Raw genomic sequence first — 15,443 nt, forward strand, 5'->3', positions numbered from 1 at the left:
AGATTTGACATCTGTGAAAAATATTTTCTGTGAACCTTTCCATAAATGTAGTATTTTCTTTATACAAAAGCTGCAATATGGGCTGTTTCCTTTGCTTAACTATTCCATTCTGTGCCAATGTGGGCAATTTTTTTCATAATGATTATTTTGATGATGATTTAATGTAAATTTGTCATTTTATTGGTTGAAACACAGGAAGAATAGCTACTATGTATGTTGGTAGTGGCTAATGGGCATCCAGTATTTCCTCTAGATCTTTTTCCAGATGTGGTGGCAGGCCTTTTACACTGATCTACCAACTGCCTATGACAGTATTTCAATGACAAATGTCGTGATCGCATTTATGTAATACGAGCATGCGAAACTCTTTGCTTGCGTGATGATTTCCTCTGTTCGTGCACAAAACTTCTTGCAAACCCTCAATTATACGCTGCTCAAGTGCAGGTTTTTTTGGACGCTCTCAAATAAACGCTGCTGAAGTGCGATTTAGTGCGTTTATGTAACAAGTATGTCTCCAGCATTTATTAGATTTGCTATGAATATTTATGAATATCTCCAATCAACCTACAGAGTGCCATTAATGCTTCCTGAAGTAAAGTGAAATGGCTATAATCTCCAAAAATAATTATAGAAACTGTGTTCATCTTAACTGAAAACTACGTCGTGTTTGCTGGCATCACGCACCTGTCAGTCAGTCAGTCAGCATGTCACCTTAAAGGGTTAAAGAAATAACGCACAGCACTACTACGGTTACATAAAAGTTTGCTCTGTTATAATTCACTTATCTTTTAATACATTTTGGTGCAATTATAACCCGATATAAAAAAAATGACAATGTTTTGAATGAGCAGAATGTGGTTGGATGAATTTTGCGCCCTGCCATGTAAGAATGATTGTAGCGGAAACCACGGGGATGTATATAAACAACAATGGTGGAGCTTTCTGGAATGTAATACAAATGCGCCAGTCATTGCCTTACTAATGCAAGTGTTATGTAAAATAAAATATTGATGATAATCCAGTATTTCTGTTTTGGGAAAACCTTTTTCTGGTACCATTTCTTTGAATAACAAAAAATAAAAATAAAAGTATATAAATAAATAAAGCTTACGTTTAGCCAGCTATAAAGAAAGTGGCCACCAGGCAACAAAATGGTAACCTCACACACACAAGCTCTCTGCCATTTCAGCTTGATCCCTGCCTGGAATTACATGTAGAGAATGCTTTGTAATGGTGCGTGATGTAACAAGCTCATTTGGAAATACAACTGGAACCGTACCTGATTGTTCTTAGAACCATGGGGAAGCTGCTAAAGTAATTTAAAGGACTAGTTTAATCAATGTACATAGATCTTGTAGCACATTTGCAAAATGTCATTCAGGTCATCATTGGCTGCCCTCAAATAGCATCTACTTTGTCCCACCGTCATTCACTGTAGTTGATGAGTTGTTGTCAACATCATGTTGAAAGTAGTTTTTAGGTAATATGGCTCCTTTTATGGTGCTTTATTTGTCATTTCAGAGCCTTCCTTTTGTCTCATTTCCTTTTCATTGTATGTTAAAAAGTGTTGATATATCATTCTGATAAACATTAGAAGACAGAATGACATGAGGGCTATTTTTTATTTTATTTTTTTGAGTGGAATGATTACTTTTAAAAGAATTAAATGCTCATAGGCTATCATTAAAAATATGTCTTTGAGCTCTGATGCAACAAATAATAGCTAACTTCTCCATAAAATATTTTTATTATGACGGCTTTCATCTTTTAAAGGTGGTGCATAACATGCCCTAGAGAAATTGCTATGTATTGCTGTCATGTTAGAGGTGTTAAAATGCAACTGATGCCCGATGCGAGGAAACACTGTTGAGAAATTCATCAAAAACAATGATGTTAGAGCGGATCAAATATACAAGACAGCGTGAGGATTTGTTTTGAGTTCTCTTCAGTTGGCACGTTTTTGAGGGACAAGATTTTCCGCTTGCGTCTGGTCTCTGACGTCGGTGCCAAAAATAACATCTGTGAAAAAGTTTCACCTGCGCCTGCCTGTAATTTGCCGCCTCTGTAGTTTTGTGTGTGTGCGTGAGTGTCTTGTTCTGTCACCTTTGAGCTATGACTCGAGATTCAACTCTCTCTCCTCCTACACTCTTTTGTTTCTGTTTTTGCCCCTCAGGTTTGCTGACTATATTCGCGGAATGCTGAAGCTGATTTTGGTGCTGATGTTTGCCGGCGCATCCTTGGCGGCCACCTGGTTCACGCTCACCTGCCTGACCAGGCTCACTCACCTGCCCTCCACTAAAGGTACGCTGTAGTGAAAAGGACAGTATGTTCTGCCTCGTGCACATCCATAAAACTGTCACCCCGCAGGGAGTCTGGCAGACGAAAGCCAGCATAGGCAAGCTGCAATTGTATTGGTGAGAGGGAGCCAGAGGAACTCATTAAGTCCAGATCAGTGAAGGGAAAAAGCGAGTGAAGCTCTAGAGAAGCCGGCCTGAAACAAACATATGCCCCATAGATCAGCCTGCTCAAATATTTCCATCAATTATCATTGATGGTTGGCACCTTACCTTTTTTTTTATCTGTTCTCTCCCAGAATTCCTGGCAGGCTCATGGGCCATCGCTCCATCTGCCATGATTTTATATCGCACACTCGTGTCCCATTGCCATCCGTGGCTCCCCATGCCCCTCGTGATTCATATCACTCGCTAATGAACACAAGGCTATGTTGTGGCAACATCAATTCATCACAACTTATTCTAGCTGGAATCGTTATGCATGGAATAATGACAGCAGTTCTTTGTCTACCATGTCCGTGTAATTTAACAGCGCCACTGTCATTTTTTCCACTTATGTTACGGTTACCACGTGGATACCAGTACTTCCTTTCATACGCTTTATCAAATTAAAGCCTGCCACCAGCCAAATTTGAAGTTTGTGTGTGTGTGTGCAATTTTGATGTCTGAAAGACATTGACAAGAAATACTGTTGCTTAGAAGCAACATACACACTTGAATAAACGCATTTATATCAAATGTGACACCAATATGAGTGCTTGTCATAGAATGCATGCTTGTAAAAAGTTTTTATGCTTTATTACTTAATTTGAGAGGTTTTGAAATTCAATTTTAACTGTTGTTCTAAATAATGTTCTGTTCGTTTTGAGCCTGGGGCAACACGGCGTCTCAGTGGTTAGCCCTGTAGCCACACAGCAAGAAGGTCGCTGGTTCAGTCCCGGCTGGGTCAGGTGGCATTTTCTGTGTGGAGTTTGCATGTTGCAGTAGGAGCACCAGTAGTGCTCATGTGATCTTCTCTCAGCTCACTCAGAGGCTCAATGTATTTCCTCGTGACTATAGACGTACACACCCCTGCATTTTCAGCAGATTGCCACCCAGAGCGACAGGCAGCTACAAAGTTGCTGCTAGTGTGAATGAGGCATAAGTTGGCCGTTCATTCCACTGTGTAAATCCCTGATGAATAAAGGGACTAATCCAAAGGAAATTAATGAATGAATGAATTAATAATTTTAAGTCTGTTCCCCATTTCTGAATGTTAATGTGACAGTCTGCAGTATTGGCGGCTGAAAATTCACCTGAAATGTTCACTAAATTAAAAAAAAATCCTAAATAGAAAACATTTATTTTAAATTGTAATCAATGTTACAAATAGCATTTTATTTATTGTATTTTTATCAAATAAACACAGTATTATATTTTCAAATTGCTCTTCTTCAAATAATTGCTGTATTTAAAGGCACAATATGTAAGATTTTTGGGTACACTTTATTTTGATGGTCCATTTGTGTATTAGTAGACTGTCTGCTTAATATCTGTTGATACTGCTACTAAACAGACATTTAACTGACTATAAGAAACTTTGCAAGTACATGTCAACTTACACTAACCCCAACCTAACAGTCTACTCATAATCTATTGAGAAGTACTTGGCATGTAACAAACGGACCATCAAAGTAAAGTGTAATCGATTTTTATTTTTGATTCAAAGTATTCAAAAAAGCCACTAGAACAGCCTTATATATTTCAGTAAAATGTATTTAAGTATGATAAACATTGCTGCTTCTTCTCCACATGATCATGACTGGAAGTGGTGGACTGTGGCATAATAAAAGCTCTGCTTGCTGCCGTGTTGTGTCAGCAAATTGCTTCAGAGGTTTTTTGTTTTAATGGTTTTCAGGCAGGTGATACGATGGCTTGGGGGTTAGCACTGTCGTCTCACTGCAAGAAGGTCGCTGGTTCAACTCCTGGCTGGGTCAGTTGGCATTTCTCTGTGGAGTTACATGCTCTGCCCGTGTTCGCGTGGGTTTCCTCCAGGTGCGCCGGTTTCCCCAACAGTCCAAAGACATGCACTATAGGTGATTTTGAATAAACTAAATCAGCTGTAGTGTATGTGAATGAGTGTGTATGGATGATTCCCAGTACTGGGTTGCAGCTGAAAGGGCATCCGCTGTGTAAAACATAAGCTGGATAAGTTGGCGGCTCATTATGCCGTGGCGACCCCTTATTATAAAAGGACTAAGCTAAAGGAAAATGAATGGATGAATGGTTTTCAAGCTTACTCTCTTTCATACTACCATGATAGAAGTTAAGAATATTCAGCAATGAGTTCCATAGGATGTAATGAAGATGACAACTCCCAGGATTCCACACAGTAGCATCAAATTACACATTTGTGAATATGTGCCCTCTAATGTGAAAAATCCCATATTGGGACTTTAAAATAAGTTTTAATCACTAGTTGCAATATTCCGATAAAGCCATGGCACACCAAGCTGAGTCAAATAATTAATGGCACCAGAATCTGACAGTATTGTCTGTGTCTTGACCAAAAGGCTGCACTCGAAAACCACAAAAAGGCTACAGGCGACTGCAAATAATATAAATCTGAGCTAAAAATATTTGCATATTAAAACGCTCTCTTAAGATGACGTGAACATTAGAACAGCTTTTTTTTGCGCCATCGTTGCCTGCTTTCATCACTTTCATTTTATTTCTTTTGTACAACCGTTCATTAAACCGAACATCCAATTAGAGTGATCTCTCTTGCTGACAGCCTAACACCACTTCAACACACCAATCTCTCACTGACAGTGTGGATTTATCTTGCTGAATTAGGCCAACTGCCATCAACGTGAGCCCACTAGTGTTTAAAGTTTGAACGTATGACAAAACTAGCCCTACAGATTCCACTGACAGCCAAATGTTAGCAAATAGCTGACCGTTGAATTGGTATGTCATGCTACAATGGTGTTAGCCTTATTACGATAGGGATTTTACTTTTTATGAAACCCATCTCCTCAAACACTGACTGATTCATTTCATAACATGTAAACCTTAGGGACATTTCTAAAAATACACAAATAACCTAAGTCTTGTAATAAAAATGCTTAGTTTTGTTTTATTTATTGGTCCAGTGTTTATGAAAAAAGGACTGAGTTATACAGAACTGAATTCAGTATTTGCTTTAATTATCCTTTTTCTTAACAATATTACTCCCTAACAACCTCTAGTGCCTGCCTCATTAGAATTTATTCAGAGGCTGCTTGCTAGACTACTAAAATAAAAGAAAAGTTACTTCTATCAAAGAACAAAGCATCAACTGAGGTCCATAAAATCACAAGTTCGAATTTGATTATTGTGAGAAGCTAACTCTTACGGAGAATAAGATCTCAAACCTTTCTCTGTAAATTAACCTGTAAATGAACACTTTAAAAAAACACAAAGACAGAAAAGATGTTGGCATCAGCTCAACATAAAGCCATTTGAAAATATAGGCAAAAATCCAATACAATGGGGATCGAAAGTTTGGGCACCCCAGGTAAAAAATTGTATTAATGTGCATGAAGAAGCCAAGGAAAGATGGAAAAATCTCCAAAAGGCATCAAATTACAGATTAGATATTCTTATGTCAAAAAAAGTTTGATATTTTCTATCATTTACACTTTTAAAATAACAAAAAAGTAGGCGTTTTGTAGGTGCCTACAAAAGTTTAAGCACCCTGCAGAGTTACTTTCTTGTACTGCCCCCTTTAGCAGTATCACAGCTTGTAAACGCTTTTTGTAGCCAGCCAAGAGTCTTTCAATTCTTGTTGAGGTATCTTTGCCCATTCTTCCTTACAAAAGTCTTCCAGTTCTTTGACATTTCTGGGCTGTCCGTCTCGCACTGTTCTTTTAAGGTCTATCCATAGATTTTCAATTATGTTGAGATTGTGAAGGCCATGGCAAAACCTTCAGTTTACGTCTCTTGATGTAATCCACCATGGACTTTGAGGTGTGTTTAGGATTATTATCCATTTGTAGAGGCCATCCTCTCTTTAACCTGAGCTTTTTCACTCATGGCATCAAGTTACCATCCAAAATTTGCTGAATTTTATTGATCCATTTTTCCTTCTACTCGTGAAATGTTCCCTGTGCAACCCCAACGCATGATTGATCCACCCCCATGCTTAACAGTTGGACAGAGGTTCTTTTCATTAAATTCTGTGCCTTTTCTTTTCCAAATGTATCATTGCTAATTCCGGCCAAAAAGTTCTATGTTAACTTCATCGGTCCACAGAACTTGTTTAGAGAGTAGTAGAGAGAATTTGATTGGTCAAGATTTGATGAGAAACTGAAGTATGTGACGTGAAAAAAATTGTTGATCCATTTAGGTAGAAGTGACAAACTTTAAGCTTTGGGTGTTTGTCAATTTTATATCTCCTAAACACAAATTTTGTAACTTTTATGGAGCACACTAGCTAATAGATACCCTTAAAACTAACAAACTGAGACTAAACAAATTTTTTTTTTTCTTATTTTCATGGGACCTTTAACTTTGTGCCTGATGGATCTGTTTCTCAAGCCAAACTCAAACCAAACAAAACTAAAATTACAAGGTATTAGTTAGGGATGTCCCAGTCAAATTTTTTCGCCCTTGAGTCAGAGTCAATTGATTTGAGTATCTACCGATAGCAAAACCCAATCCGATACTTCTATAATAGATAAAACAAGAATAAAGAAGAGCGAAGAAAGACATCCAGGATGTTCCTTATTTTTTATTTATTCACCTTATTTTAACATTCAACAACTCTGTTAACAAACAGAGCACTTCTGTGAGACAATCTTGTAATTAATTGACAATCTTCTGTGAACAATCAAGTAATAAATAAATAATTTCTTCACTTTGGACTTCAGCGAAACAGTAAGTATAAAAAAAATCTAATATAAAAACAAATAGCATCTCAATTTAAAATACCCGACAGGCAATCCCAAGTTTACATATCTCACAGTTTGCTATGGCAATGTCGTCATCATTTATAATACCTCCAGACCGCAGACATACTAGCACATTACACTTCAAGCTGCTTCCGTGTTCTACTTTGCCGGCATTTAACCAAAGCGTCTCTGCAACAAAGAGACGTCATACCACACACGTTGCTATTTCTGTGTGAAGTCAAGAAAGAGGTCTAGCTCTGTGCCACTGCAAAACTATAGATATGTTAAAAAATAGAGAACATGTATATCCTGATCAGGAGGTAACGTACGATTCCGATCAAATCTGAAACCGCATAATCGACCCCAATTTCCAATCACATGATCGGATCTGGACATCTCTAGTATCAGTAGTACCAACTTGGCACATAATGGTTACTTAAATATGAGGTGTAATAGTGTTTTCCTAGTTGATTACAGTATTTTTGCTGAAAGAAGGTTTTCCTGCAAAGAAAAAAACTGAATTAGAAAGCATTTCTCCCTCAATAATCATTTGCTAAGCTGTCTTTCTATTCATGTGCAAAAAGATACTGTATTATTCTAGAAATCTCTTTGATTACTCTCATTTGCTCTCTCTCTCTATCTTTCTTTGCCTTTAGCAACATTGTACACCTCCTGCATCCTGGTAGGCATCTTCATCAACAGCAGTATTCCCATCTTCTTGGAGCTGTTCATTGAGACGGTTTACCCTGTACCCGAGGGCATCACCTGCGGGTGGTCACTTTCCTCAGCAATCTCTTCACTGGACTTCTGCTGTTTTGCCTCACCTTTTACTTCACAGGTACCTTCATATTTTTTCCTCATTAAAGACAGCAAAGCAAACTAAGCTTTCACTCAGCCTAAATAAACAGGAACACACAGCAGAGATATGGATTTAAGTTTTTGAATGACGATTAACTTTCCATGTGAGGCGGTTTTGATGAAAAACTGTGCCGGGAGATTGACTTGTCTGCCCTATGGTGCTGTGTAAATAGGAGCTTCCAGCTGAATATTGATGAGCCCACTTTCTGACAGGTGTCTTTGGATTGACAGGTAGTCCAGTTTTATTCTAGCTTGGTGGATACTGTTTTGTCAGGTTAACAGAAAGGCTGTTGATGTTTTTCCATTCAGATAAACCGCCTGTCATGATGCGTTGTTTTATGGTGTGCCTACTCAACATATACGTAAAAAAACACGTTCATAACACAAAACAAAAATTTGTTATTTAGGTCAGTGGGGGGGGTGATATCATGAAAAGATTTCTAATACCATACTATTGTTTGCTTTATGTGAAATATTTATCTTTTCAATCAGGTTAAATCACACTTACAATATGAGCACTAAACAGTGGAAATGAATCCCATAGATTAAAAGAGAACTCTGATTTATAGAGGACTAAGATTCGATAGAGTTTGAGTTATTCATTATTACTTTTTTAAAGAGCCCCTATTTTGCATTATAAAAGGTCATGTTTTGGGGTCTCCAACAACAGGCTGAAATGCATGCAAGGTCAAAAACACTTTAATTGTCTTATAATATGCATTATTTTTAGCTAATTATCCCAACGACTCCCATATGATTGTTCAGCGATTCATTTGTTCCCAAAGCTCTCCTTTGCGTGAGGCTATTCTGCTGTGATTGGTCCTATGACCCAGTCTGTGTGATTGGTTAACTGGGTTCAGCGCGAGACGGACAGAAACACCCACCACGGCTATGAAGTAGCAAAGAGTATGTGAGAGCACAATGCAGGAATGCATTAAAGCAATGCTGTTAAACACCAGCATATTACTCTACTCTCAAACCTAACCCCCACGTTATAACAATGACACACATTCAGTATTAATCCACACAGTGGCAAAAGTTGAACTATTTTGAAAATTCACTGCGCCACACGTATGTAGGAACAGCTGATGGTGGCCATAGCAAAGACAAATGGCAGAGGACCATGAGTTCAGAAACGCATTTAATCGATAAAGGAAGGAGCAAGCATTGCGGTGGTTTTGGATGCAATATATGAACAGCCCATAAAGATTTAACCTGAGAGATACAGGTCAAGCACTGATCTAAAATAGATACATGATTACAAGGCACGCGGAACGATTACAAGTTACAACACACTAATAAATACATATTTTGCAAACTACACAAAACGAGGCAACAACTTTAAATACACTTACATGTTATGATCAGGAGGAAGAAGAAACTGGTCCATATGAACTGTAACAGTTGCTGACAGTCTGACAAAGTCCCATACATAATAGTCTCTGCTGCTCCTTTCTTCAATAGTAAACTGCCGACAAATCCTGCGTTGCAGCGTAGGCTATTGTATACAAAATCAGAAAAATGACCGTATCAAACACCACAATAGGTTGGCTATACTGTGGTATTGTTATGAAAATGAACTTTAACCCTTTATTCCCTGCAGCTGAATCTCCATCTGTCAGTGATCGTCGTCTTTGCGTTATGATCAGTCCCGTTATCCCCCGTGCTCCGCTAGTATCTGAAGGAAAAGGTGCGTTCACGTTTTACCGGAACTAGTTCTACATATTTGGTGATGTATCGCATTGACATCGACGCGTTCAAGTGAAAGATCCAAACTCCATACGATTCATTTATTAGACTATTTTGTTAAAGAATCAGTAGTTTTAAACAAGATGTATTTCAGATTTAAGGGGCACCTATGGTGAAAAATCTACTTTTCAAGCCATTTGGACAGACATATGTGTGGGTATAGTTTATAGACCGTCATATTGGGGTGATAAACACACCCAGTCCTTTTTTTTTTTTTCAATTTAACAACATAAAAACGGTGAACCAATTAAAGCAGTTTTCAGACCGACCGCAATTTGACGTAGGAGTGCGGTCCCCCCACCCACCGAATTGATTGACAGCTGCTTATTAACATGTCTCCGTAGTAATGCGTATAATCATATCAATAAGACAGGACGTGCACAAAGCAACCGTGAATAAAAGGTCTGTTCAGTTTGCTAGGATCATCAATCATCGTCAAATGTGATCAAGAGTGAGTTTTACAAGTTTAAAATGTTTTAAAACAGAGCATGTGTGTAATAAATTACAGCGATTTACTTCAGATTCACTTCATCAGCACAGCCGCGTGTCAGAACAATTATAAAAGAAGATGCTTCAATCCCGCTTTGTGGACATTAAATCAGGTTTGTTTTGTACATTAACATAAAACAGCAGTAGATATTAACCTGTATCCTCCTGTCACATTTGCGTGCAAAGAGAGCAAAGCTAAACGTGCACGCTGTCTGTGTGTGTTGTGCGTGCGTGTCCACCCCAATGGGTCCGTGCTGTGTGTGTGCTTGTGTATCTGTGTGTGTGCATGAACTTTGTAACAACATTGTGTGTGACTCATCGTTGCAACTCCACAACAAATGCATTAAATACTCAGTGGTAAAGTTCTTAATGTAGTATTTCTCACAAACGCTATGTGAGATCTTCTTCCTTTATGTCTGTCTGTTGTCTGAGGCAGTCGATGGAGGAGGTTAAGGCACGCTGAAAGGCACGTGCAAACGGTGGGCATGAAGAACTAGCCTTAAAGGCGCTGTACAAAAAAACGCCACCTGGTGCTAAGAGGTATAAAACAGAACCTTATAAAAGGTATAATAAAAAATCTGAATTGTATTTTGAGCTGAAACTTTACAGACACATTCTGGAGACACAAAAGACTTATCCTAAATCTGGAAAAAGGGGTAACCTAGGTGCCCTAGGTGACCTCAGCTGGATGTTTTCATTCACTTTGTGCGGTGTTACACACTACATGGCTCATTTTCAAAAACGTTTTAACTGTTAGGTTTCTTGTTGGAATACAGCTACCTAGCCAACACAAAAGTTAGCATTTTAATTTAGTTTTTATCATTTTTATCGTTTCATTCAGCTCAACAAAAACAATGACTAGAAGCATTTCAGCATTACTCATTGATAAGTTAAAATTCAACAGTTAATTCACGTTGTTCCCAATTCTCAGCTACAAAAGCAGGGCTTATTAACATTAATTACCAACAGCTCCTTTAAGAAATACTATGCACATACTCACACGTATGACTTATGTTGTACATTAGATTTATTATTATTTTATATGATCAGATTTCTGTGAGCAAATGAAAACTAAGAATTGTATTTACACTTTTTTCCCCTCATTGTCACAACTGCGCTTGACCAGTTCATTAGGCCTACGAAAAAGCCTACATTTTTGAGTTTAATTGAGCTGTGTCCTGTTATATGGTCATGCATATTTGTCATTTTTCTGTGGGTGCCAGCCATTTTCCATGGGTACTCAAGCTCAAGGATCAGAGCATCTCTGAGACATCTCTGTATCTTCATAGCAATGCTTAGGAAGGAAACCACCCACAACACTTGTGGGTATTACATTTTTCACGGACAAGCACCACTCACATTTTCTTCAGAGATTAGCTTATGTTATGAATTATACAATCGTCAGCCTCTGTTCATTCTGGCCACTGTCAAATCCAGATGCCCGCTGTGATACACTCATCTCCCCATTCTCTCAGTGGCTCTGACAGCTCTCTGTTTTTATGAGCAGTCAGGTTGCTGGCCTGCTCCCAGGTGTCAGGAAAGACTGCAAAAAACTCCCCAGTCTTCCTGCTGATCCCTTGGAGAAGATTAAACCGAGATGAGTGAGCTTAACTGGCTCATCCTTTCAAATCTGATTGGGTTATCGGTCCCAAATGAAGCCACGAGATTCGTTCTGCCTTGTGTGGCTGTCAGAACAGCGGTGGCCTGCCAACACCGTGCAATGGCTGAAAATAACACCGAAACAATGAGCTCTCTATATATAGCAGGTTATTACGTTGCATTGCTATTGAGTTTTGAACACTTTGTTTCTGTTTAGGCCAATCGGTGTGTAGGCGCTGAAGTGATGATGGATGGATTTCTGTTTGTTTCATCAGAACCATCCTGCAACCTCTCACTGCTCCACTGGCAGAAAGCCCTTCCCAACATAATAATCTCTCTGTTAACTAAACTGCATAGAAATCCTCCTCTTAAAGGTCCACTTTAAAAATCTTTGAGAGTTTTTTTAAGCAAATGTACATCCGCAGAAGATAAATGCTCAAGAAATATCATCCTTGAACATCCGTTGATGTAATGTTCTCCTTTATTTTTATTAGTTTCATTGTTAATTTTCATTTTTATGAGCTAGTACTTGGATACAATCATTCAACTGAGGGTTTCCAGCTAGTGCAGTGGTTCTCACCACATTCCTGGAGGACCATCAGCTCACATTTTCTTTGTATATATGTATGTATGTATGTGTATATATATGTATGTATGTATGTGTATATATATGTATGTATGTATGTGTATATATATGTATGTATGTATGTGTGTATATATATATATATATATATATAGATATATATATATATATATATATATATATATATATATATATATATATATATATATATATATCTATATATATATATATATATATATATATATATATATATGATACATATATAGATACATATATATTCGAGTCCTGATCAGGAGGTAACGTTTGATTTCCGATAGAGTCTGAAACATTGTGATTGAGCTCGATTTCCAATCACGTAATTGGGACAGAGTGACAATAACAAAACGTGTAATGTTACAGAATATTTCTATTTCATATAAATGCTGTTGAACACATTTGGAATATTATTAACTAAAGAATCATGAAACAAATGCAAAACAGAAAAAAAGTCTCTCAAAACTGTTCTCAACCTAGACCAAAGGAGTATGTTAGATCGATTTCTGAAGCATGAAAATAATTTTATTATTACAATTAAATTATAAAGACATTTCTCAGTATTTATCTTTTGTCTGTATATTTAATCAAATAAATAGACTGTTATTAACAGTTAAAAAATCTACCCAGCCCTAATTTTGGAGTGGAAGTTATATGTGGTGCTTTTTTGCTATTACCTGTGAATACAGTTGAGAATCATATTTAATAATGATGTCCCCTCTGTCTTTGTTGAAAACTCTTGACCTCCTGAATATGACTTTCACAGAGTTCTGTTGTTTACCCTGCTGCTTCCATTTCATGGCTAATACAGTTCTGAAGTATGCTGTAGATTGGTTGGCTACAAGTGTGCTCTCTTCACTTGACTTCTACCTCAAAGATGTTCTTTATTTTTCACATCCTCATTTATTTTTAAGCCACCCAAGGTTGTGTTGGAGTGCTTTCAGTGAAAAGCACCTGTCTGTGGCCGATGATACGTCACAAATGTCTAACACTTCTTTGTATTCACTGTAAAATGTGGTGAAATGGATGCACTTCATTGAGTTATCACCGCTGTCCTCTCTCAGCTGGACATTTTAAACTGGCAAGGTTGGTTCATTCACCCTTAATCTGAAAGCTGGCTGAATAGCTGGTGCAAACTGAACATTCAGCTTTTTTTGATTGTGTGGCTTAGAAAAGCCCATGTCTCACCTAGTGTTTGAGGGTGGGCCCGTCTGTCCGATGCCAATAATAAAATTAGGGTCCAGTAACCTTTTGTAGCAACCCAGAGTGTGTGTTCCTGATGGCTATTCCTGCTCTAAAGTCTCTCATTCCAGCATTCAATTCAAGCAGCTTCAGCAGAAGCAAGTTTCCTATACAACTTTCAAGGCTTAGCTCTGAGTTAAAGCTGAGGTGTGTATTTTTGTGTATTGTGTGGTTTTAAAGTGTGATTTGGACTGGAGGTCAGAGGTTGGGATATAAATAATAATTTTTTATTGAATGAATTATTAATTATTGAATTAAAAATAAATCACTGCGCTCTTAAGTTTCTCTTAAGGTAACACATTTCTTCAGATGACAAATACTAAAGTGGGTCTACACTCAATTATTCATTAAATTAAAAATAGGGGAAAGAAAACAAATGTAACTTATTATTGGACATACTGTACAATATTTTGTCATTTTAATTATTTATTTTTTTCCCCTCATACTTCCGCCTTCAGTGTCACGTGATCCTCAGAATCATTACATTATGCTCCTCTTTTATGATCAATTATTATTGGTGCTCAATTATTAAATCTTGGACAAAACTTCATGCTTCATGTGTTTGTGTAAACAATATTTTTTTTTGTATTCTTATTAGAGCTGCACAATATATTGATTGAGGATCGATATCGCAACGTGAGCATTTGCAATAGACACATCACAGGATCTGAAACGTTGAGTCAGAATTATAGTCACAGGTTGAAAAAACATGTTTTATGTTACACACTTTGCAGTAACTTCAGAATTGTTTTTAAGGTTTTGACTGTGTAAGCATTCCAAGCCAGTTTTAAGCATTCAGGCACAAAAAATTTATTATAAGTTTGTAACTTAAAGAACGATTAATGAAATCTAGACAGTGTTATTTTACATTTGATTATTCAATTTATGTACCTGAATACTTTGACTCCTATAAAACTTTTTTATCTGTATCTTGCTACAGTATTTATCAATGCTTGTGATTGATTTATTATATTTCATTCAGATGTACAGTGGTCCCTCGCTATAATGCGGTTTACCTTTCGCAACTTCGCAGTTTTGCAGATTTTTTGGGGGGGCAATTTACAATGCTTTTTTTACAGCTCATTGTGTTCTGCGTCCTGATTAGCGCATTGTGATCTGCATCCTGATTGGCTGTAGACCACTGTCAGTCAATCACGTGCCGTGTCTCCTGTACAGTACAGAATTCATTCAGCTTGCCAAATTCACATAAATCTTCGATCACTAGCAGTGTCTGAAGTGCTGTACTGTATGTTGGCAAGTTTTTTCTCTCCCAAAACCCCACAATGTTGACGAAACGGTTCTGCACCCTCAAAGGCACCTGCGCTAGGAAGATGTTAACCATCGCCCAAAAAGTTGAACTTCTGGACATGCTAAAGGAAAGGTAGAAGTTAAATGCTGTAGGGAGTCATTAAAGAATAAATTAATCTTCGGTTTGTTAGATTTGGTTTTACAGCCTTAAAACACTCTATAATAATTGAAAAAATAAAGCAAACTACGTTCATCTATTGTGGGTTATTTTTACAGCGTAACTCCCATGATAAACGAGAGACCACTAATACTGCAAAATTATCATAATCAATCTAAAATTACCAATTATTTTCAAATAGTCCCATTCATGTAATCTGGGAAAATTATAATCAATATTGCATTATGTTTTGCAAAAAAAAATATATAATATGATAT

At 37.4% G+C, this 15,443-nt stretch overlaps 1 protein-coding gene across 1 annotated transcript in view; it reads left to right on the plus strand.

Annotated features, from left to right (window-relative positions):
* Positions 1-15,443, plus strand: part of slc49a4 (solute carrier family 49 member 4) — a 73,440-nt gene that overhangs the window by 53,036 nt on the left and 4,961 nt on the right. Inside the window, exons 7-8 of the mRNA XM_056465655.1 lie at positions 2,174-2,301; positions 7,864-8,045. Coding sequence (XP_056321630.1) covers positions 2,174-2,301; positions 7,864-8,045 — 310 coding nt within the window. The remainder of the gene's footprint in view (positions 1-2,173; positions 2,302-7,863; positions 8,046-15,443) is intronic.

This window comes from Danio aesculapii, chromosome 9 (assembly GCF_903798145.1).
Source record: "Danio aesculapii chromosome 9, fDanAes4.1, whole genome shotgun sequence".
Classification (NCBI taxonomy): domain Eukaryota; kingdom Metazoa; phylum Chordata; class Actinopteri; order Cypriniformes; family Danionidae; genus Danio; species Danio aesculapii.